The 21,961-nt window shown below is 34.7% G+C and overlaps 2 protein-coding genes across 2 annotated transcripts; both read left to right on the top strand.

Moving 5' to 3' along the window:
• The first annotated feature begins 805 nt into the window (after window positions 1-805).
• LOC109003567 lies at window positions 806-3,216 on the top strand. Its single transcript, XM_018981754.2, has 2 exons — window positions 806-1,305; window positions 2,794-3,216. Exon 1 carries the CDS (start codon window positions 994-996, stop codon window positions 1,282-1,284), a length of 291 nt encoding a protein of 96 aa, XP_018837299.1. The 5' UTR covers window positions 806-993; the 3' UTR covers window positions 1,285-1,305; window positions 2,794-3,216.
• A 15,434-nt stretch (window positions 3,217-18,650) lies between these two features.
• On the top strand, window positions 18,651-21,961 carry LOC109003561. The gene is made up of 7 exons (XM_018981740.2): window positions 18,651-19,293; window positions 19,821-19,907; window positions 20,004-20,261; window positions 20,388-20,552; window positions 20,652-20,705; window positions 20,806-20,952; window positions 21,288-21,961. The coding sequence occupies exons 1-7, from the start codon at window positions 19,117-19,119 to the stop codon at window positions 21,663-21,665; spliced, it is 1,266 nt and encodes a 421-aa protein (XP_018837285.1). The 5' UTR covers window positions 18,651-19,116; the 3' UTR covers window positions 21,666-21,961.

Genomic DNA, 21,961 nt, shown 5'->3' with positions numbered 1-21,961 from the left:
AGTAGAAAATCATGTAGCAGCAACTCCAATGTAACCTTTACCTTGTAACTGAGTGCATCCGAGGGTACAACCACGTTCACAGGCGGAGGTTGTGGCGCGCCCCAAACCCATGCATATTGGCATGCAATCTTTTAGGCAAGCAGCTGGGAACTTGTCTGTAACCCCATCTTCAGCCATCGTCGTCTTCAATATCATCCACATGATTATCATCATCATCATCGCCATGCCTATATACTTTCCAGTACCCATAATTAATGACATGCTGCATGCAACAAACGTGAATTATTATTACTATTCGTGATCGTTCTTAATAACTGCATAAATGGGATCATCATCATCATCTGGATCTCAGACTTGTTATCAGGTATATATATATTGATGTAATTAAAGATAGCTAGCTATATAGCGTAAAATGGTGTGAACCACGTAATCAAGCAACCACTTGATGCGGTGCACGTGTGAATAGAATAGAATAGAATAATAGGTAAAACAAGTTATCAGCAATAAAACAAGTGTTTGCTTTTAAAAATGCCCACATCAAATCAAATGCTCCTCGTAACTAATTGGTCAAGGGTGGAAATATATATATATTTTAAAATTATTTCAAGCTTCCCCATTATTAACTTGTTTCAATAAATAACCTTTTAAATAAATAAATAATCATCTTTTAGCACATAAAATCCATTATAATTTTTAAAAAAATATTAAAATATCAATATTTAATTAACATAATTGATGCCTTCTCCATCGTAATATATATACTCGATAGATTTTCTGATATTTATAATCGATGCAACGTGTACGAAAGTTTCTGTTTAACGAAACTCTCGTCCAGCTACAACACCGCCAGATTCAATCAACCAAACCAAACCAAACCAACCGACCAAGACTCCAGCTTGAACACCGCAGCCGATTGAACAAACCAACCAAACACAGACATTCCCGGAAACAGCGAACTTTGCTCGGCAGAAAGCATCAGGGAGCCAAATTGAAATGGTGTTCAATAGCTTGCTAGTGCTCTCAGTGGCGCACGTCTCCGTGGACGCATGGCAATGCATAGCATGCATGCCAGAGCGGTTGAGCAGCCAGCAGCTCTTGGATCTCCTCTGTTGCTTCCCACTGCAGCAACTGGGTAGCCTAGCTCTCTGCCTCTGGACGTTCCTCTGCCTCCCTCTTCCCAATACATTCTACCCCTATTACTCCTCTTCTGAAGACGATGACTCCGATGACTCTTCCTCCACCGTCGATTACAACCACTATTATTACCACACCCATTCCGATTGATCCTCTCTCACCGGATTTCATGTACAGTAACATACGGTCTATTTCTTGCTTCCGTTTTTGTTATGTGGCTTTGTGCTAATTCTGGTTGGTTGTTTATTAATTGAATGCATGATTTTTTCTATTGGTTGATTTTTCAACTGGGTAATAGGGATATATGAATTGGGTTGTTTGCAAATTCTCTTCTTTTTCACTTTTGCGATTCTTAGCGATGGTCAGGGATGGATTTTGTTCCTTTCCTGCTTGATGTTTTGGGCGAATTGTTTTAATTGATGAATTGGGTTTTTTGCAATAGTTAGCGCTGCCCCTTGAAAATTTGTCATATTAATGTTCCTACTGCTCTCTTCCCAATTCCCTTTAATTAAGGATCATGGAATGAGAGGGCGGTTCTTTGCTATTGTTCAGTTCTTGTGGTTCGGAATTGCTGCCATCTATCAATACCTAAACTTTGAAATGGATATTTTTTAGTGGTTGTCATATATAAATTGGCAACTAATACCCGACGGGATGAAGTCGCGAGAATTTAATTGCTTGTTAGACGATAAAATGAATAAGTGGAGGATTTTAGAAGAAGCCATGGGTCTGACATGAAGAAAACTTATCAAGTACAACATTAGGGGGAATCAGTAATCACAGTCCTGTACGATGAGCTAGATGCAAAGGTTGTTTAAAGGGGACTTGTGACGTCTTCATTGTCGAGAGATATTCGTCAAAAGTATGTTAATAGTAAGAAACTGTTGCTAGCCGCCCAAATTTATTCCTAGGATAGATCAATGGAGATAGTTCGTGGAATAAAAACAGTTGGGTGAGCTGAAGATTAACTAATGGGTGTTTGTTGAATATTGGCGTATTCATTTGTTTTTTTATTTTACCCTTAACGTGAAGTAACTATAATTGGGACTTGATAATTTATAAATATGGAGGAGGAAATGTCTCACTGAATATAAAAGAGTTAGCATCTGTTAGTGCTTGACTTCATAACCTAGATGGTTGCAAACAATCTAGTAATGGCTACATAGCTAAGCTCTCCCTCTCTTTCTCTCTACTTTTGGTGGTAGAATCTAAAATATATGGTGCTGTCCTTATATTTTGGAAATTGCTCAAAGAAAATAACGACCCATGTACCACTATTTACTTATTACTCTTACGCTAATTAATGTATCTAGAAGCTGTTTTTTTGTTATGAAAGGAGATACTGTGTAATCCAAACAACTAGCCTTTGAATTGACTAACCTTCCGAAGTATTTAGTTCTTTTGCTGGTGGTGACCTTCAAGGTGTTTCAAGTTATAACACTTTTTCCTGTGTCACTGTTTCATAATTTACTGGATGGGTTCCTTAGAGTTACCTCCATCATTGCTACTGCTTTTTGAAGTGCTGGCCTCTTCTTCAGGGTCGACTTTGGGAGAGCTACAGGAAGTTCATTTCAGGATATTTCCCAAGAATTGAGCATTTTTAGATATATTTGACATACTTTTGAAAAATGCATATGTGAATGATGATTGAACTTGCAGGATGTACGGGGGAGATAGATTCTTTGGTTGAATTCATGGCATGTGATGGAAGTGCAGAACTTGACAGAGGAGTGACAGGAAATCATCAAAAAGCAGGCTGAGGCTTCATGGTTAGTCACTGTTATGGTCATTGCTGGTTGATGAAGAAATTTTTAATTTCTCAGTAAGATAGGTAACAGAGGACCTTAGTTCTGTATAAATATTTTCTCTTTGTACAACAGCAGCTACATCTGATTGTGGGCACTGTAGAGTTTATATTTTCCAAGTAGGGTGGTAAATGTGGCTCAGATCTTTTTTTTTTTTTTTTTTATAAGTTAAATGTGGCTCAGATCTTATAGAATATAGTATTGAAAAGTGCATGTAACGGCAATGACAAAATTTGAATGATACTCAGTCTTGTATGGCATCAATGATTTGTAGTCACATATATAATCTCAGTTATTTTTGTTTGACTTCATTTATACTTGATGTTACATTGAGGGATATTTATTTCTAAGGAGTAGGAGACCAAAGAATGGTAAGATTGTAGATGACAATTCTCATAGAATTGTAGAAGTCTAACCTAAAGCAAGCATGTAAAATTCACGTATAGATCAATAGCCCATGGCAATAAAATCACCTATATAAGTTAGTTAGCAAAGCTTCTCATTGTTTTTGATAAAGATGAAAACGTAAATCAAACATTATTTGTTTAATTTGTTATAGGATCAATGAGCATGATGAAACTGTGAGCTGACTTAAAAATCTAGAGTTGCCCCACTCAGGAAGGTTGGAGTGACCAAAACCTCTCAGAAAGGTGAGGATTGTTTAGGGCATGTGCAATAGAGCAATGAAGATACCAATGCTAGTTGGAGTTTATAATAGCAGGGGAAAATAATCAAATATACTAATGTTCTGCAATTAATATTAAAAACTATATATATATCCTGCTATAACTGGAAGTATTGTTTTTATAGCCTGAAATCAAGGATATATGTATGAGTTTCAAGACGTGTGGTGGTTTTGTGAAACTGGGAAAAGGAATCTATGCAGCATGATATAAGACCAGTTTTATATGAGTCATTTTCTTTCAGTAGTAGAAGCTACTGTGCACGTGGGCTATGCCGATTCTATTGATTAAATAAAAATTTTACTTACCTATCAAAAAAAAAAAAAAAGAAGCTACAGAGACATGGTTCTATTTACTCGGCTTGACCAATGCAGCAAGAGAAAAGGCAGTTTTTTGGCAAGTGCAATACTACATTCTGTAGAGAATGAAATGATTGTTTTAAACTTGCAAATCTATAAGATCTGCAATACAATTAACCGAACATGGGAGTTAAAAAATAAACTAGACCTTTAGCAAGAGATTCAATTTCTTGGCCATGTTTAATAGTATGAGTTATACTTCCAGGGCACTGGAGGACACTGGCTGAGACCCATGGTCCCCAAGATTTTCTAAAGTTTTTCAGACTACCCCATAGTCTGATGTATTCACCCATAGCAAAAAAAATACCCCCACCCCACTCTCTCTAAAAAATAAGTCTTTTGAATTCGTTTAATGGCATGTACCCTTAACATCAGGAAAGAAAAATATGATAGATCATGAATTAAGCACATGTTTTTTTTACTACGATCATTTAAATGTTTTAAGAAAATTATTTTGTACCAAATAAGCATATACATTATATATTCCTTAGTGAAGCAATCGTATAGATCAATATGGTCAGTTCTGAAACGAAATATGCACCCTTAATCTTGCATTCTTGTTATGTCTTTCCTCTTTTTAGATGCAGATCACTGGGAATCAATACATAATGCGTATGTGTCTTTGAGATTTAAGGGTTTCCACCCAAACAGAAGTTTCTGGGTCCTGCTGGAGGAGATAATTTAAAGGCTAGTTTTGGCTTATTGTCTAGTCACTTTTATGAATAGTTGCTGGGTGTTTGTGAAGCTTTTTTTACTTGATGTTGTGTTTCGGCTTGTATTTTTGTACAACAACAGCTTAAATTATCCTTAGATCCTTACAGGTGATTCTTTAATGATCTTTAGGAATTCCAGTTTTCCTAGTTAACATAACCAGTCATATCGTATTTGTGAAAAAATAATCAGTCAATGAAAACCTATAGGGCAGAGGTTTTGGTTCATATTGTGGGAGTAGGTGTTTGGAAGTGGTAAGGCAATCCCTGTTTTGGACCAAAAGAGGCAAACTGAATGACCTAATGAATTCTTTCTCAAAGCAGATTCAGCCATCTTAATACCTGTGCGCTAGGGATTCACTCACATGTACAATTAAATGTGTCTTTTATGATGTTTTAGATTAATGAAAGTCAGATTGGCTGACCAATCGCAGGATGTCTTTGAAGTTAGTTAAAACTGTTTTGCAAGTGAGCTAGTCTGGGTGTTTCATCATTATGTGGAAAGTATTGGTTTATTCTTAATGAGAAACACTGTCTCTCTGTATATGTGTATGTTTTCACTCTCACTTTTCCTTTTGTATCTGAACTTTATGCTAAGGCAGAGGTTTTAACCCTCATGATCATCAATATGTATTTTTTTGTTTATTTGGACCTTGTCAGTCAGATGTAAGCTTCTAATGATGTTACAAGATTGGAAGATCTGTCAAAATGGGGTTTTGTGAATCCGTTGCAAACTTTTTTGAGCATATGAGTATCACATTGGATCCTAACACCATGAGTAACCACATTCAAGTCTTTCATTTTCCCACCATGGTTTTTTTATTTTATTTTAAGAATGGGATTGTGAATTATTAAGATTTCACTTGCATTGATGTCTATGAGGTTATTACACACATTAAAATGCATTTCTAAAATCCATTAGATCGGATCTCATGCATGTGCATACAATTTGATTTTGTGAATTTCAGTTATCGTGGTTGCTTTTTCAAATTTCAGTTGTTTCCAATGTATTTTGTAAATGAATAATTTACAGTTCATGTGCACTTATAATTCTTCGCTATTCTGCATTACCACTTCATTTAGCACGTGTTTTGTCTTCTTCTATGAGAAAATGAAAGGATTCATGATGGTTAGATTGCGGCTTCTGTTCAACAAATTATTGTCATACAGGAGCTCTTACAAGTTACAAGCTTTCCCTCAATGCTCTGATCTCTATATTGTCCTCCTCTACCCTCTTGCTGAGTGTATGGATGACATGGGTAGGGAGCCGACATCTTGTGTGATCTCCAGCAGCCATTGCCTGTTTGGCTTGTCAAGTTCCTTTCTCCTATTGAGGTAAATAATAATCACTGAAGGTAGAGACTAGTAGGAAGGAAAGCCGAGTAATTTAGCACATATGCAGGTCCAAACTAGAGGGATGATACTACGCAGGTAATAGATTCTTTTTAGGATTTTCCCAGTTAATGAGATGCTTTGATAATGAAGAATTGTGGATTTTTAAAAAAAAAAAAACCATTAGCTCATAACAACCTGATGCTTGCTTTGCTTCATCCTAACGTGTTTTGTACAATTTCAAGGTTCAATTGTGAAACAAGTTCTTAAGACCTATTGATGGAAGGCTTTGACTGTTATAAAGCAGCAATGTCTGATGGTTGAAAATAATCTCCCTGTATTAACGCCATCAACTGGAGCAAGGAATCCTTGACTTGTGACATACCTAACATTTCCTGCTGTGTTATCTTTTACCTAATCTTTTACTTAAAAGTTGCATGCAGCCCATGTTCTTTGGCTGAAATGGAAGCTACTTTATTAATATTTATTATGAAATTCTAGTTTCTTGCAGAAGAAACCATTTGATGGGAAAAAAATGACATAAAAGTGGAGTATTATCGTGGAGCGTTTTGTTCCCATGTAACATGGGGATTGGGGTCCACGCTTGTCTTCCTTTAAAAAATGGCATAATGATGGCACCAAAGATATTAATAGATGCTTACAACTTGTCTAATGCCCCCTCCTCATGACATTCCCTCCTCCGATGGCATCTTCTTTCGCTGTGAGATTGATTTTGAGACCATTGAGATCATGCTTAACAAGCAACTAAAGTGTAAGAGCTTTGAATAACAAACCCAACTAAAGTGTATTTGAGATTCTTTCTTTCCTGTATTCCCTTTTCCTCAAATGTCCAATGAAGATATATGAGCTTACAAATGCACTGTGCCAACTGACCCAATCACAATCAGTACTTAGGTGGAGTTTGGATAGTGAGATGAGATGAGATGAGATAGTTTTAGATAAAAGTTGAACGTTGAATAAAATATTTTTTTAATATTTTTTTAGAATTTGAAAATTTTGAATTGTTTATTATATTTTATGTGAAAATTTGTAGAAATTGTAATGATGAGATGGTTTTGGTATCCAACTGAGCCTTAAGGCCTTGTTTAGATAATGAGTTCATCTCAACTCATCTTATTTCATCTCATCTAATCATTCTAAATTTTCTAAATTTTTCAATAAAATATAATAAACAATTCAATTTTTTAAAATTGATAATAATAATAATATTAAAAAACTATATTCTAACATTATATTATTCAATTTTCATCTCTCAACTCAACTCAACTTAACTTATTATCTAAACCTACCATCTCAACCATATTGTCCTGTGCAATGCGTGAAGGCCTATGACTTTTGTTATGTGGAATATTCATATGGACATGGGAATTGAATTCAAATGGGAAATAGAATTATTCAAACAAGGAGTACTGCTGGCACACACCAATCACGGGACATGTGTTCCCTACACAAGGTATGGGAAGGGACCCTATGCCTTCAATTTGCTTTTGTCCCAATTCAAGGATGGCTCCGTGTTCATGGATGCCTATATGGTTGCATTTTAGTAAGAATCATATAGCGCAATTATGGGACGGAAATTTCCTTTTTAATAAAAATCTTTGTGGCCACATCAAATATACAGTAAGACCCCAATAGAGGAAAAGCTTGGAGATACACCTCTTTTTTCCCTTTGATGGTAGACATTGACGTCCCGACTTTCTAGCTTTTCACTTTGCACCTTCCCCCTCTCGCCCTGATTCGTTTTTGTTTGGTTTTCTCTCTCTTTCTTTTCTCTTACAGATCTCGATGGTTGGGTCAAGCTTCTCCGCAGCCTCCTCCTCCTCTGTCATGTTGAAGAATAATTTCACATTATTTATAGATAAGATCTTGAACATATTTATAAAAAATGAGCAATCATCTTTTGTAAAACCGGAATCAGAGCTTACCACAAGACAAATAGAGGCCCACACTACTTACCCATGACAAGAACCAGAAAAAATATTAACTTGCACGTGAGGGAGGAGGGTGTTGAGAAATAATCTCACATTGTCTGTAGATAAAATCTTGAACATGTTTATAAAAAATGAACAAACATTTCTTATAGAATCGATTTTATGAGATGAATTAAAACTAGGGCAGTACACAAACCGGCCGGACCGACCTCCGCCGACTCAGACCGACCGCCGGATTCAGGAACCGGTCGAAACCGGCAAAGAACCGGTCGGCCGGCGGTAGGAAATTAAGGAAACTGACGTCGGTCGGTTCGGTCTGCGGTTCAATCCCGGTCTAAACCGACAAACCGGCCGACGTCTTATATATATTTTTTTACAATATATTTCTTATATAAAACGACGTCGTTTCACTTATGTAAGTGAAACGGCGTCGTTTTTCTCTTGGAACTTAAAAATATATATATATATGGAACGGCGTCGTTTCAAAATGGATTTAATTGCCCCTTGCCCCTCTTCTTCTTCTTCCCCGCGTCTTCTTCCGTTCGCTCTGTTTCACCTGCAAGTTGCAACTCTCTTCTACTCTCTCATGGTAGACGGCGGCATATCCCTCCTCCGTGACAGAGACGCCGACGGCAGACCGAGGAACCGAACCACACCGCGCCGAGACCAATAATATCGGTTTTCTCTCCCCTAGTCGATCGGTTTCGGCCGGTTTTTTCATCTCATGGCAGACATCGGTTCGGCGTCGGTTTGGCACCGAAACCGCGCCGAACCCATCGGTTTTCAGCCCTAATTAAAACCATAAATTTCTACAACCATTTGAGTCCCCATAATCCTCTACACTCGTTGTTGACCCCCAACAACAACCAGTACAATTAAAATGAATGGACCATTAGCTGTATGCTCACGAAATTGTTTTTCGTATTTACCTACCTTTCTAAGACTAATACACTTCATATGATCTTTTAATAAAGTATCTGCATTGATCGAGGAAAAAAGAAAAGGGAACTAGCTAAAGTTCAAACATGTCTGGACAAAATGCTTATCCATACACAAAGTACCTTATTTTGCAGGGTCATTTAACAAGATAGACCTTGTCCAGCCAACATTTGGCCACAAGCAAAGCCACCAGAGAGTCATTTTTGTATCATAACTTAGCCTTTTTTTTTTAAATGTTTTTCTGTGGTTCAACCCAATGTTCTGGTTCATAATGGATAGAACAGCTAATAATTGCTTTTGTTTTCATCTGAAGATGGAGGTCACGGTGCAGATGGCTCACCGACAAAGGCAGATATTAATTTCCAGCTGGTATAGTTTCATTATTATTTCATACATGTTCTATATATATATATATATATACACACATACCAATACATATGTGTATGATGATCTATGGAAGATTTCACCGGGTTTTTCACCTGCATAGGCTGAGATCAGATGCTTTAGTTTGCATATCCAGAAAGCCACTCCCTAATTAGATATCTATCCTTCACCCCCCACAACAAAGAAAGTTTCTTTCGATTGAAAAAGCCTTTTGAGGTCGGTTGGCTTTAATGATTGTGAGAAAAGATTAACAAAGGAGGGATGGATTAAATTGGCTATCTTTTTCTGTGGGGGTGGAGATTTGGAAAATCTTTGCCGGCAGGAAAGAAAATTCTAATCACAAATAACATGAACATTGGATTGGCTCCACGAAAATAATGTATTCAATTCAAAATGATGCCTTTTGTAATATGCAAGAAATGCATTTTTTTCCGTTAGGTGTTAATGATGGATTTGTATGTAAAAAAGTCTTCAATTGTTTGGAATCTAAGAATTTAATGAAAGAAAGCATCAGTGCTTTAATACTATATATATTAGAAACATGATAGGAAAGAACATCTTCCAACTATTGATGGGAGGGAACCTCAAAGCAGCGCAAGTGGAATGTGATAAGACGAATGATCAGTAGGTTGATGCTGATGCCTAACAAATCATGGGTCCATTCCATTCACGAGACTAATAGTTTACACAACGAAGGCATAAAGTTTCAACCCGCGTACTTTATTTTCAGAGATCAGTAATTGAAATTAAAATTAAAAAATTGAATAAAATATATTTTTTAATATTATTTTTATTTTAAATTTTAAAAATTTTAAATTATTTATTTAATTTTATATAAAAATTTAAAAAAATTATAATAATAAGATAAAAAATTTTCAAAATTTTAAATTTTAATTTTAAAAACAAACAAGGTATTAGGTATAATGCTTTTAATACACATGATAACAGTCGACTAAAGGCCCCCTCCCCAAGAGAATCTTTGTTCTTTCTTTGTACATGTACATGCCAAGGTGTCTACAAATGTCATCACAACATTTATTCCGTCATAAGTAAAAGTATTTTGTTATTGATAAGCTAAACTATTTGTTAATGCTTGAAAATGGAGCAGTCTGAAATGAGAGAAAGATCCATTTCTGGACGCACTGAGGTGGGTTGGGCCTCGTTTAGTGAGATGTGGAGCCCCTGACGGTAATCCAGTGTGACTGTGTGGTGTCTGTACGTACGCCAATGGTGATAAATAATATTTAAATGCATAGAAAATAAGTAGAGATAGACACACAGATTTATGTGGTTCGACACTAGGCCTATATCTATCGGAGTTTTGGGATGCGAGATTCCACTATAATATAATTGTTTACAGTCTTTCATAGCCTCTAATTTCTCACTGTACAATAGGAGCTGAAGATCTACTTGTTGGAGAAGATGTTCTCTTTGGATTTCTCTATCTAGAGGTTGAAGAAGCAATCGAAGAAGAAGCCTCGCCAAAAAATCCTTCCAAGCGTCCAAAGTAAAAGTCCTTGAAACTATAGGCACCATGTCCCTTTTATCTCCTGCCTCATTTGCTTTATGTCACTTCCTTTTATATTACGTCAAATCACCTCTTGTCTCTCCTGACACATTACCCATTGCTTTCCCTTTTCCCTTCTGTGTCAGCATTTTCATCTCTCTTCCTTTGTCTTCTAGTGATGACCCCTTGATGGGCAAGCCTTGAGAACCATTTTGGACCTGATGTATTTTGCCCCCTCACAGTTTCCTCCGATTCTTAAGGGGCAATTTGTTCCAAAAAAAGACCTTGAAAATCTTCAAAGGTAAAATATGCAATCAAACTGATCCGCCCACGTCCGTAGAGAAGTAAATTCCAGGAGCTAGCCCTGGTCATTCGTTCCCCCTACATTAAGCAATAAAGATTTCCAAGCGCAGGATTAAGCGGAAGATGGGCTCAACTGCGTAGAATTTAAGCGCAAAACCCGTCTTGGTGAGATGAGTGGAAGGTAGGCTCGACTGTATGGAGCACGAGCGCGAAGCCTATCCTGGCGAGGTATGCAAGAGGTAGGCTCGACTGCATGGAACGCAAGCGCGAAGCCTCTCCTGGCGAGGTAGGCTCCATCGCATAAAATGCGTACGAAAGTTGGCCAGATAGTCAAGTAACATGCTACCTATCTAGACACCTGAGAGGTCGGGCAATCCTTGACATTTCCCGCCTGTTCGGGCACTCGGGGGGTCGAGCAATTCCTGACATTTCCCGCCTGTTGACTTTTATAAAAATGATAAAAAAAGGTCAAGCAGTTTGTAACACTGGACTCACCCTAAGTCTTGTTGAAAGATGTATGTTCATCCGGCGTCTTTGTTTTCAATGATGTTGGTAAACTTTCTTTTTCCAATGTGAAATGCAGTTAATGTTAGAGTATGTTTGTTATAACCCGCGCAAAGTGGTCAAGGATTCCTTAGACCCTCTGGGCCCACTTCAGGAGGTTGTGGAGGTCGGATGCTCGTTCCCGAAGGTAACCCGCTGGTAGTGGTTATGGCACGAATGCTAACACCCGACGTTCACTGGTGGAGATTTTGTCTAAAAAATAATGTCGGGCAATCAAAAAATTGAACCCTCACTTTGTTATGAGGCAAGCCGGGTCGCCAAACGGATGGACCCACCTGTTGACCCTCACGGGAAGGTAAGTAAAAGATACAATCACAAGTGCGAAATTCGTGAACCTGAGTTGTCTTGTTAGGGTGTGGTGAAGGCCTGATGAGCCATCCATTTGGCGTTGATTTCGTTGATAGAGATTTCTAACCTGCACTCATCCACAAGAGAGATAGAGCAGCCTTAGGCATTATAATCATCTATTTGCCTCGCGGGAAGGTAAGTAGCTAATAAATGTTTATTTGATGGAGATTCTGTAGGTAGAGATTTCGTTTTCAGGTAACCAAAAGCTAACCCGCACTCCTCCACGAGAAGGATAGAGCAACATTAGGCATTACACTCATCTATTTGCCTCACGAGGAGGTAAGTAGCTGATGAGATTTCGTTGGTGAAGATTACGTCGGTCATATTTTATAATGTATATTTCCACCATTAAAAAAAAAAAAAAGATTTAAAGTAAGATGGTGATGCAATATATATATTGTGGTAGAAGACTTGGTTATGTATAAAGTTAATAAATATACCCCTAAATTGCACCCAATTGTGAGATAAATAAAAATGAAAAAAGAAATAAACTATTACACTTTGTGGTGATAGCATAGCAGAAGAGTCTCACTCTTCTTTTGGAGGATGGTGGGTGATTGTACCTCTCTTTCTTTGGAGGAAGGAGGGTGTCCCCTCCTCCGTTGGAGGAAAGAGGGTCGGTGGCTCTGTTTTTATAGAACATTTTTTGGTGGGTTTAGATACACAAAACATATCATCTCATCTCGTCTCATTTCATCATTACAATTTTTTCAAATTCTCATATAAAAATATAATAAACAATTCATTTTTTCAAATTACAAAATAAAAATAATACTAAAAAATTATATTCTAATAATATTTTATTTAACTTTCAACAAAATATCTCATCTATTCTTATCTAAATTGTCTATCCAAACTCACTTTAGAGAAATCAAAAGGTTTGTTAGAAGAGAGTTTATAGAAGTTAAAACAATGCTCATCTCAAAATAATTTGTGTGCGTGAGAGCTCCAAACAGATGAGCAGTTTGGTTTGTAATATAGATTTTTTCTATATTGATTAGTAATAACTGTAATTTCGGTTTTATTAAATGAAATGATTTTTTTTTTTAACAAAAGAAAAGTAAAAAAAGAAAAGAAAATGATAAATATACATTAATTTTTACAATATATTACATAATTATATTTTAAAATGAATGATAATTTAATAAAATATATTATAAAAGTAACGTTACATTATAAAAATATCTTATTTTAGAATATGTATTATAAAAGATATTATGAGATGTATTGTATGAATATTATTGCTGAAAAGAAAAAGAGAAGAAGGAAAAATAGAGAGAGATGAATGATGAATGTGTCCATGAAAACTCGTGGGGTGACAGGAAAGAATGCAGAGCTTGGAATTTGGTCTAGGATGGATGGATGGATGATGCTAATGCTGCTGCTGGCTGCAACTATCTGACAAATCACACACACACACACAAAAGCAGTGAGATTCATTCAAAAACAACCAACCATGTGGACGTGACCAAAACAGACTCTATGCGTACTGTTTACCGCACAGATTCACAGCCTGTTGTCCATTTTCAATCTAATCTAGTATATCTATTATGACTCTTTAGCCCCTCTCTCGGTCTCCCCCACATCGGATTCTTTAACCCACTCGGTCAACTTTTTCCCTTTTTTTTATTATTATTATAATTATTATTAGATATTATTATTTACCCAAGCCTCCTAACATGGTAAGTCGTGCCCCAGTGATTAGACAACCCTGTTGTTGTTCACGGGCGCGTTTTCGTCCTTTTTTTTGGACGACATGAGCGGTCCCTACACGTGTACGCTTACTGATCCTAAACCCCACACGGGTTTAGCAAAAGGGGACCTTCTCTTTCCTTCTTTTCTTTTCTTTTCCCTCCCTTACCCCACATTTTCTCTTTAAAAAGACCAATATCGCCCCCCCGCACTCAAAATCCAAATTAAACGTCAAGTTTTATATATATTTATTTATTTTGTTAACAATTGTCAAACACTACACTTTTAGGTCGCCTTTAGATATTGAATTAATATGAGATATATATTTTGTGAAATAATAATAAAATATTCAATAATAATTAATCATAATAATAAAATATTTTAAAAAGAGTACTTCTATAACTACAATGAGATAATATAAAGATAATCTCATAAATTTACATAATTTTATATAATTTGTTAAATCTAATTTATAATAAAAATAACTTTATAATTTGATAAATTATATTGATTTATAAAATTACTTGTAATTTATTTAAGACTAATATTTACCTCCATTATTTAAATTAGGGTGTGTTTGGATGTTGGAGTGAGTTAAGTTGAATTGAGATAATAAAATATTATTAGAATATTATTTTTTAATATTATTATTATTTTGAGATTTAAAAATATTAAATTATTTATTATATTTTATGTTGGGATTTGAAAAAATTATAATGATGAATTGAGATGAGTTTGTGATCCAAACTCACCCTAACACTTAAGCCTCGTTTATTTTGAAAAAATATCTCATCTCATCATTATAATTTTTCTAATTTTCAATATAAAATAAAATAAATAATTTAAATTTTTTCAATTCTAAAATAAAAATAATATTAAAAAATATATTTTAATAATATTTTATTTAATTTTTTAACTTTAATTTCATCTCATCTTATCTCATATATTATTATTGTAAGACCTTTTTTTTTTTTTTTTTTTTTTTTTTTTTTTTGCAAAAGATTGTTTAGGGACTTGTGACTTTTGTCGGACACCCTACTCGCACTCTCTTTCTTATTGATATATTTGGGTGCGTTTAATTTATTTAATTTTTGTGGAATAATGTGTTGAACGGACCTTAATTTAATAGATGATGCTGGATGTTGAACTCCTCTCCACCTTTCAAAACTAGCACTTGCAAATAATTTATTATTATTTGTTTTTTTTCAAATTGTAGTCGGAGTTTATCAGCCATTGATAAATATTCCCTTTAGTGTTCATTTATTTACTTTTTTCTTGTGAGTGGGATTAATTTTTTATTAATATTTTTGCATGGAATATTATTATATCTTAATCATGTAATGTTGTATTAAAATATTGAATATATTAAGAAAAAAGAAATCCACCATTGATATGTTTACATTATTATAAATTTGATACTGTTGATAAAAAAGAATCTTTGTATAGAATAAGGAAGAAGAAGATGGATACGGCACGTTGAAAATGATTCGGTCAGTATTAAGAAACATGATTTCTGAACAAGTATGGGTTGGGTTCTCATTGGATTCCATTCAATTATTTCATCACAAATATTAATAAAAGAATACTCGATGGACTGAAAAAGGATCGTCCAATCAATCAAAAAAAAAAAAAAAGTGTTCAAATTTCAATGATGATGAAGCGTACCCAATTCTCCATTATCAACAACCAATGGTAAATGATGAAACACTTTTGAATTCAACCATTTTAACACCAAATGATTATTATTATTCTTTAAGTTGACAAACCCATTCCAAACAAACCAAAACCTTTTTTTTTTTTTTTTTTTCTAGTTTCTTGATTTCTTACTCCTTCTCTTTTTTTTTTCTTTTTTTTTTAAATATATTTTAAGTATTATTATAGTTAATTGGAGATGTATGTTCTCTCTCTCTCAATTTTATTTTTTCATAAAAAAGTACCAAAGGAATTTAAAAAATTTCCCTAATTATAATTGTTGAATGATGAATATGCTGTCATTTATAGTGGGTGTATTAAGTCCCGTTTGTTCTTTCAACTTCTCTCAACTCATCTCATCTTATTATTATAATTTTTTTAAATTCTCGTATAAAATAAAATAAATAATTTAATTTTTTTAAATTTTAAAATAAAAAAAATTATTAAAAAAAGTTAATTTTTAACTTTAATTTTAACTTATCTGCAAAAATAAAGGAGTAATTTGGCTTCAAGTTCTTGAGTTATTTTATGCTTTTTGTTCATACAATTTTTTTGGCGGGGGCTGAAGGCTAACAAAACGGTCACTTACATTGATCAGGTTTTTGGATACCAAATATAAAATGAGAGATAAAAATTTATGTAATTTGATATAAAAATCTTTAATCACGTGTTGTCTGAGAATGAAATCTATTATATTTGATTATTTTACAATTTATTATAGACTCACGTAATTTACAATACAATAAAAAAAAAATTTGGTAGAGATCAAAAAATACACCATCTTGTATAAATCGAGAGAGAGAGAGAGAGAGAGTCAAAAGAGTGTATATCTCATCCGAGTTTGCATAGGTCTCGTATTTTTATAAAGTTCTTATTCATTCAACGTGACTCCTTACTTATTTTATGTCATTTTTTTATAGCAATTTATTCATAAATAATTAACATCTTTTAATTTAGAAAATTGATGTTTGCAATTGTTGAACGCCGCACAGTTCTTTTGAACAAAATAGTAAATAAGGAATCCATAAAAAAAAATTAATTTTTAAATAATAAAATCCATTTTTTAAAAATAAATTATGTAATACTTACGCACTTTACAATTACATATAACATTACTCTTTTAACTTATTCCTTTTTTACTTATATCTTCCTTTTATTTTTAATAATCTAATTTATTTTGTACCGGACACTTTCACAAACACACAATATCATTTCGCGAAGAATGAAAAATGAGTGCTACTAGGGTGTCGGTCACGCAGGGTGTATCCCTAGTTTTTTTAATTTTTCTTATTTATTAATTTTTAACATTTTTAAATATTTTTTTAAAAAATATTAATACACTAATAGTCACTTCTTTTATCAATAAATAAAATAATTAAAAAATATATATATAAGCTGTCAAAATAAAAAAACAAAATAAAGGAACATAATAACATTATTCATGAAAAATAGAGAGATGACATGTCAAACACATAAAAGATATTTTCCTTAAGGGATAATGCTGCGATGTCACCTAAGTTTTTTCATTTGGTGTGCCCCTAGATGTAAATTGCATTTTCTTTTAAATATTTTTTAAATATCTTTAAATTTTTTTAAAAAATAAAAAAATATCAATACATTAATAATCAATTCTTTAATTATTAAAAAAATAATAATAAAATATATGAGCAGTCAAAATGAGGAGGCAAACTTATGTAGCATAGTATCATTTTTCTAAGAATTTTACTATTCATCATTTCCACTAGGGGTATAACTAGTCTGGTTCAAACATATTTTAAAATTGAATTGATATACACTGGTTTTGAGATTTGAAAAACCAATACCGCACAGATTACACCTCTAAACCGGTACTTTTGGTTTTACCGATTCTGCTCTGATTTTTTGATATATTATATATATAGCATATATAATATGTTATATATATTATAATATATAATAATATAGTGATAACATATTGTAGTATATTATAATATATAATATATTGATATATCATAATACATTATAATATATAGTGATATTGTATTAGTATAACTACTAATACTATAGATTATAGTGATAATATAATTATTTATATAGGATTTTAAAATTGAATGTTATTTTAATTAGTAATTTAGCATATAATAAAATATTATTTTATATATAATTATATATATTAAATATAAAAATTATATAAAAAATTAAAATATATATTATATGTACCCATCCAATGTTAAAAAAGAAAAGAAAACTAGAACATAACTGATTTCGATTAGTTTTGAAAAAAATAAAGTCTGTATTGGATTGAACTTATCGGTTCGGTACGGTCTGGTTCATCGATTTTTTTTTTTATCTTTAATTTTCAAATGTCATGCTTATTTTTATTTTTATTCTTATTAAATTAATTGATTTATTCAACTCATAATTCATACACTATATATTTAATAAGAGATAAAAAATAAAAAATATTATGTATGATATGTAGAGATTATAGGTAGAATTTTTATTTTGCTGAAGACATACAAGAGAGGTGTCATAAAGTCATGGGTTATTGTTAGTGGATGACGGTGAGTATATATGATTACGTGGTTCATTCATTATTGACAGTTCAATGTTGTTGACTTTTCTCTTCTTCGAATATAGGCAGTTTGGTTAACCTTTGAGGCTATGATAGTGGAAACCCACATGCAATGCAATAATGTAATCTTATCTTTTTTAAAAAAATATTTTAATTATAAAAATATTTTTAATTGTGATTTAATTTAATATATTTAACATATTCTATTAAATTAGCGTTTAAATTAGATCTTATTATAAAATTACGCCTGCGATAAAAAAAAAAAAAAATTAAGTATTTAATATAGAATATTTATAATTTAACCGATGAAATGCGAGATTCGAGAATTTTCATTAACAAACGAGACAGCGAGTCAGCAGAGTAGAGAGTGTGCGAGTTGGCAAACAGATGGAGGGTTACGAGGGTCTAATTTGAGATGGGAAAGGGCAGGATGGGGAAATAAAAAAGAAAAAGAAAAAGAGAGAAACGACAAACGAACCTCCATTACTATTAATTTACCAAGTTAGTCGCTACCCGAGAAGCGAAGCTACAAGCTACAGTCCCATTTGACATTTTTGTTTCTAATTTTCCCCCACTATTTTCTCTTTATTTATTTTGTACAAAGTGCACCACCTTCCACTTTTACACCTTTCTTGTCTCTACCCTTTTTACCCCTCGTGCTATAAAGAAACTAGAAAGATAATTAATTAACTCCTTCTGGTTTTAGAGAGAGATAAAGGTGGGCAGTGGGCGTTATAAACGACAGAAAAAGTAGAAGGAAAATGACAAGAGGAAGAGAGAGAGTCTGTGTACGTGTACGGGAGTGGAGAGTAGTGAAATTTAGAAAAATGAGGCAAAAGTTTTTTTTTTTTTTAAACAATGGGGCAAAGTTTTTAATGGAAAAGTGGTGTGAGAGAAAATGACATTTTAGAGAGATAGAGAGAGAGAGGGAGGTGGGCACTGGGTTTTATTGGATTTTTGTGGGAACAAGAAGCGTCCCACTGTCAAAGTTGTGAGCTTTGAAGGGGTGGTGGGTGGGGTGGCTTTGCATAAGCAGGTCCATGGTGTATAAGCTCTTCTAACCTACATTGGGTAAGAGTAGTAGTGTAGTGGGCGTGAGTGAGAGAGAGAGAGAGAGAGAGCTACTAACACTTGTGGTTTTGTAAGTGTTTGTATGAGATGGGTGGTGCGCAGCTTAGTAGTAGAGTGAGGAGAAGTAGTGTCTTGGAGGTGGTTTTCTGCTTGTGGGGGCTGATCTCCCTATCTTACGCCGCTAGGTTGAATGTCTCCAGGCAGAAACTTGAGGTCCAGAAGCACTTGAACCGCTTGAACAAGCCCGCCGTGAAAAGCATTAAGGTCCTCTACCATTTCCTTTTCACTTTACTTTTTCTTTCTTTGAAATTTCCCTTGTTTCTTTATTTCCAAAGTTTTGGTTCTCCGTTTGGCACCTGAGAAAGTGAAAGAAATTTCGAGAAAGTGAAGATCAAAGTACCCTTTTCTGATTGAAAGTTGTGTCGCCGTTCTCTTTTTGTTTTTTTTTTTGTTCACAAACAGTGAATCTGCATTCCATCCACTTCTCGTTAAACATATGGTGCGTAAATGCAAATGGGTATTTCTCCAGTTTCAGTTGTTTTATGATTTGCTCCAAAAACATGTACCATTTTAGTGCAAGTTTTGGTTTTTGAGGCAACAATGATACTCTGTGATGATTTCCCATTCTACGAAGTTGTTGAACTTGAACAGTAACAAAATCAGGAGAGCAAAAAATGAAGTAATGTTCAAAATATTTTCTTTGATAATGTAATAATACTTTATTATGTCTGAAACCTGTTACCAAACAGAAATTTAACTTCTTTGATTAATGATTTTTTGTGGTTGAGCAGAGTCCAGATGGAGACACGATAGACTGTGTTGATATTTCTCACCAGCCAGCTTTTGATCACCCTTTCCTTAAAGACCACAAAATTCAGGTCCATATACCTCACCTATGTATCTCTGGAATTGCAATCTTTTTCAGCTCCTGTTATGGAAATTGCTTCTAAACTTCTTGGTCTGTAAATTTCTAGACGAGGCCTAATTACCACCCAGAAGGACTCTTTGACGAGAACAAGGTTTCTGCAAAACCCAAAGGGAGATCGAACCCAATCAACCAGCTGTGGCACCAAAATGGTAGGTGTCCTGAAGGCACCATACCCATAAGGAGAACAAAGGAGGATGACGTTCTGAGAGCCAGCTCTGTCAAAAGATACGGAAGGAAGAGGCACAGAACCGCCCCTCAGCCAAGGTCAGCTCAGCCTGATCTCATCAATCAGAGTGGTCATCAGGTACCAATAATTATGAGTTTTTTTTTTTCGCTTCTGTTCATTGGAGTATTGAAGCGTCTTTCCTGTTTCTTTTCTCCTGATCCCCTGTTTGCTGCTTTTGTTTGGATTTTCTCTTGGGTTGCTTAGCATGCAATAGCCTATGTTGAAGGAGATAAGTACTATGGAGCAAAAGCAACCATTAATGTGTGGGAACCCAAAATACAGCAGCCTAACGAGTTCAGCTTGTCTCAGCTTTGGATATTAGGAGGTTCTTTCGGTGAAGATCTCAACAGCATTGAAGCTGGTTGGCAGGTACCGCTGCAATTACTCTTGACCTGGGATTGACCTTTAATAGTTGAATCGAGACCATTAATATTTAGTACTTGAAAGTCTTGAATGTGCATGAAACAGGTTAGCCCTGACCTATATGGTGACAATAACACAAGGCTCTTCACCTACTGGACTGTAAGCTTACACAAATATACTTCTCCTCGACTCTCTGGTGATTGATGATTTTTGTGTTAAGGGGATTTCCTCACACTTCCTCTCTGTGAATGTACTTCAGAGTGATGCATACCAAGCCACGGGTTGCTACAACCTCCTCTGCTCAGGCTTTATTCAAATCAACAGTGAAATAGCAATGGGCGCAAGCATCTCTCCAGTCTCTGGCTATCGTAATTCCCAGTACGATATCAGTATACTTGTCTGGAAGGTAAAAGCCTCAGCCTTGAGATAATATACTGTCCTCCATGTAAAGAGTGGTGTTTGGAGAGGATCAGAAGGTTGTTCGAGACATCGTTTTAGTTCTGATACTAAGAATCTTTTGCCGTCTTCTTTGGGTAATCGATTTTGACACTCGCTGCAATTGATGAAGGGACACTAAACAGACATTGAAAAAGTTAAAACAATTTTATCTTCCATTGCACCCCGGCCTCTGGCAGAACACTTTCTATTCTAGCCTTTTCATTTCTCGGCAGTATGTATACCACTATTAATAATCTCAAAGTTCGATCACTTTTTTTTAATGTCTTGTTCGCATTATTGTAGGATCCGCGAGAAGGGCATTGGTGGATGCAGTTTGGAAATGACTATGTATTGGGTTACTGGCCTTCATTCCTATTCTCATACTTGGCTGACAGTGCTTCCATGATTGAGTGGGGTGGTGAAGTGGTGAACTCAGAGGATGGCGGTCAGCACACCTCAACTCAAATGGGCAGTGGTCATTTCCCTGAGGAGGGGTTTGGAAAGTCAAGTTATTTTAGGAATATCCAAGTTGTTGATAGCTCCAACAACCTCAAGGCTCCCAGAGGGATTGGCACCTTCACAGAGCAATCTAACTGTTATGATGTCCAAACTGGGAGCAATGGGGATTGGGGCCATTACTTCTACTATGGAGGCCCCGGTAGAAATCCAAACTGCGCATGAATTTCACCCCACCTCCTATCTTCCTATGTATCATTCAATCTAGTGTAATGCCTCTTCCTTTGTATACCTTTTTTTCTTTCTTAGGTGGAGCTAGTAACAAGTAACCTTTCTGTTCAGTGGGGAAGTTTTGTCTCTCCTTTTGTTTCTTTTACTTGAAAGATTCTCCACGCAAGATGTGGGGAAGTGGCCAATGTTTCTCGAAAGCGTCTTTAGAATTCTCTGTGTATTCTATTTGTTTGTTTACTCCTCTCTTGGGAGCGGTTTGGTAATGAATGAACGAAATGAAGTTCTGATCT

Source organism: Juglans regia, chromosome 14 (genome assembly GCF_001411555.2).
Source record: "Juglans regia cultivar Chandler chromosome 14, Walnut 2.0, whole genome shotgun sequence".
In the NCBI taxonomy this organism is placed as follows: Eukaryota; Viridiplantae; Streptophyta; class Magnoliopsida; order Fagales; family Juglandaceae; genus Juglans; species Juglans regia.
This window is presented reverse-complemented; position numbering and strand designations above follow the sequence as displayed.

Coding starts and splice junctions, on each gene's coding strand:
- LOC109003567 (XM_018981754.2), top strand. CDS start 994: ATGGTGTTCAATAGCTTGCTAGTGCTCTCAGTGGCGCACGTCTCCGTG.
- LOC109003561 (XM_018981740.2), top strand. CDS start 19,117: ATGGGTGGTGCGCAGCTTAGTAGTAGAGTGAGGAGAAGTAGTGTCTTG. Junction 19,908..20,003: donor TTAAAGACCACAAAATTCAG/GTCCATATACCT, acceptor GTAAATTTCTAG/ACGAGGCCTAATTACCACCC. Junction 20,706..20,805: donor GGCTCTTCACCTACTGGACT/GTAAGCTTACAC, acceptor AATGTACTTCAG/AGTGATGCATACCAAGCCAC.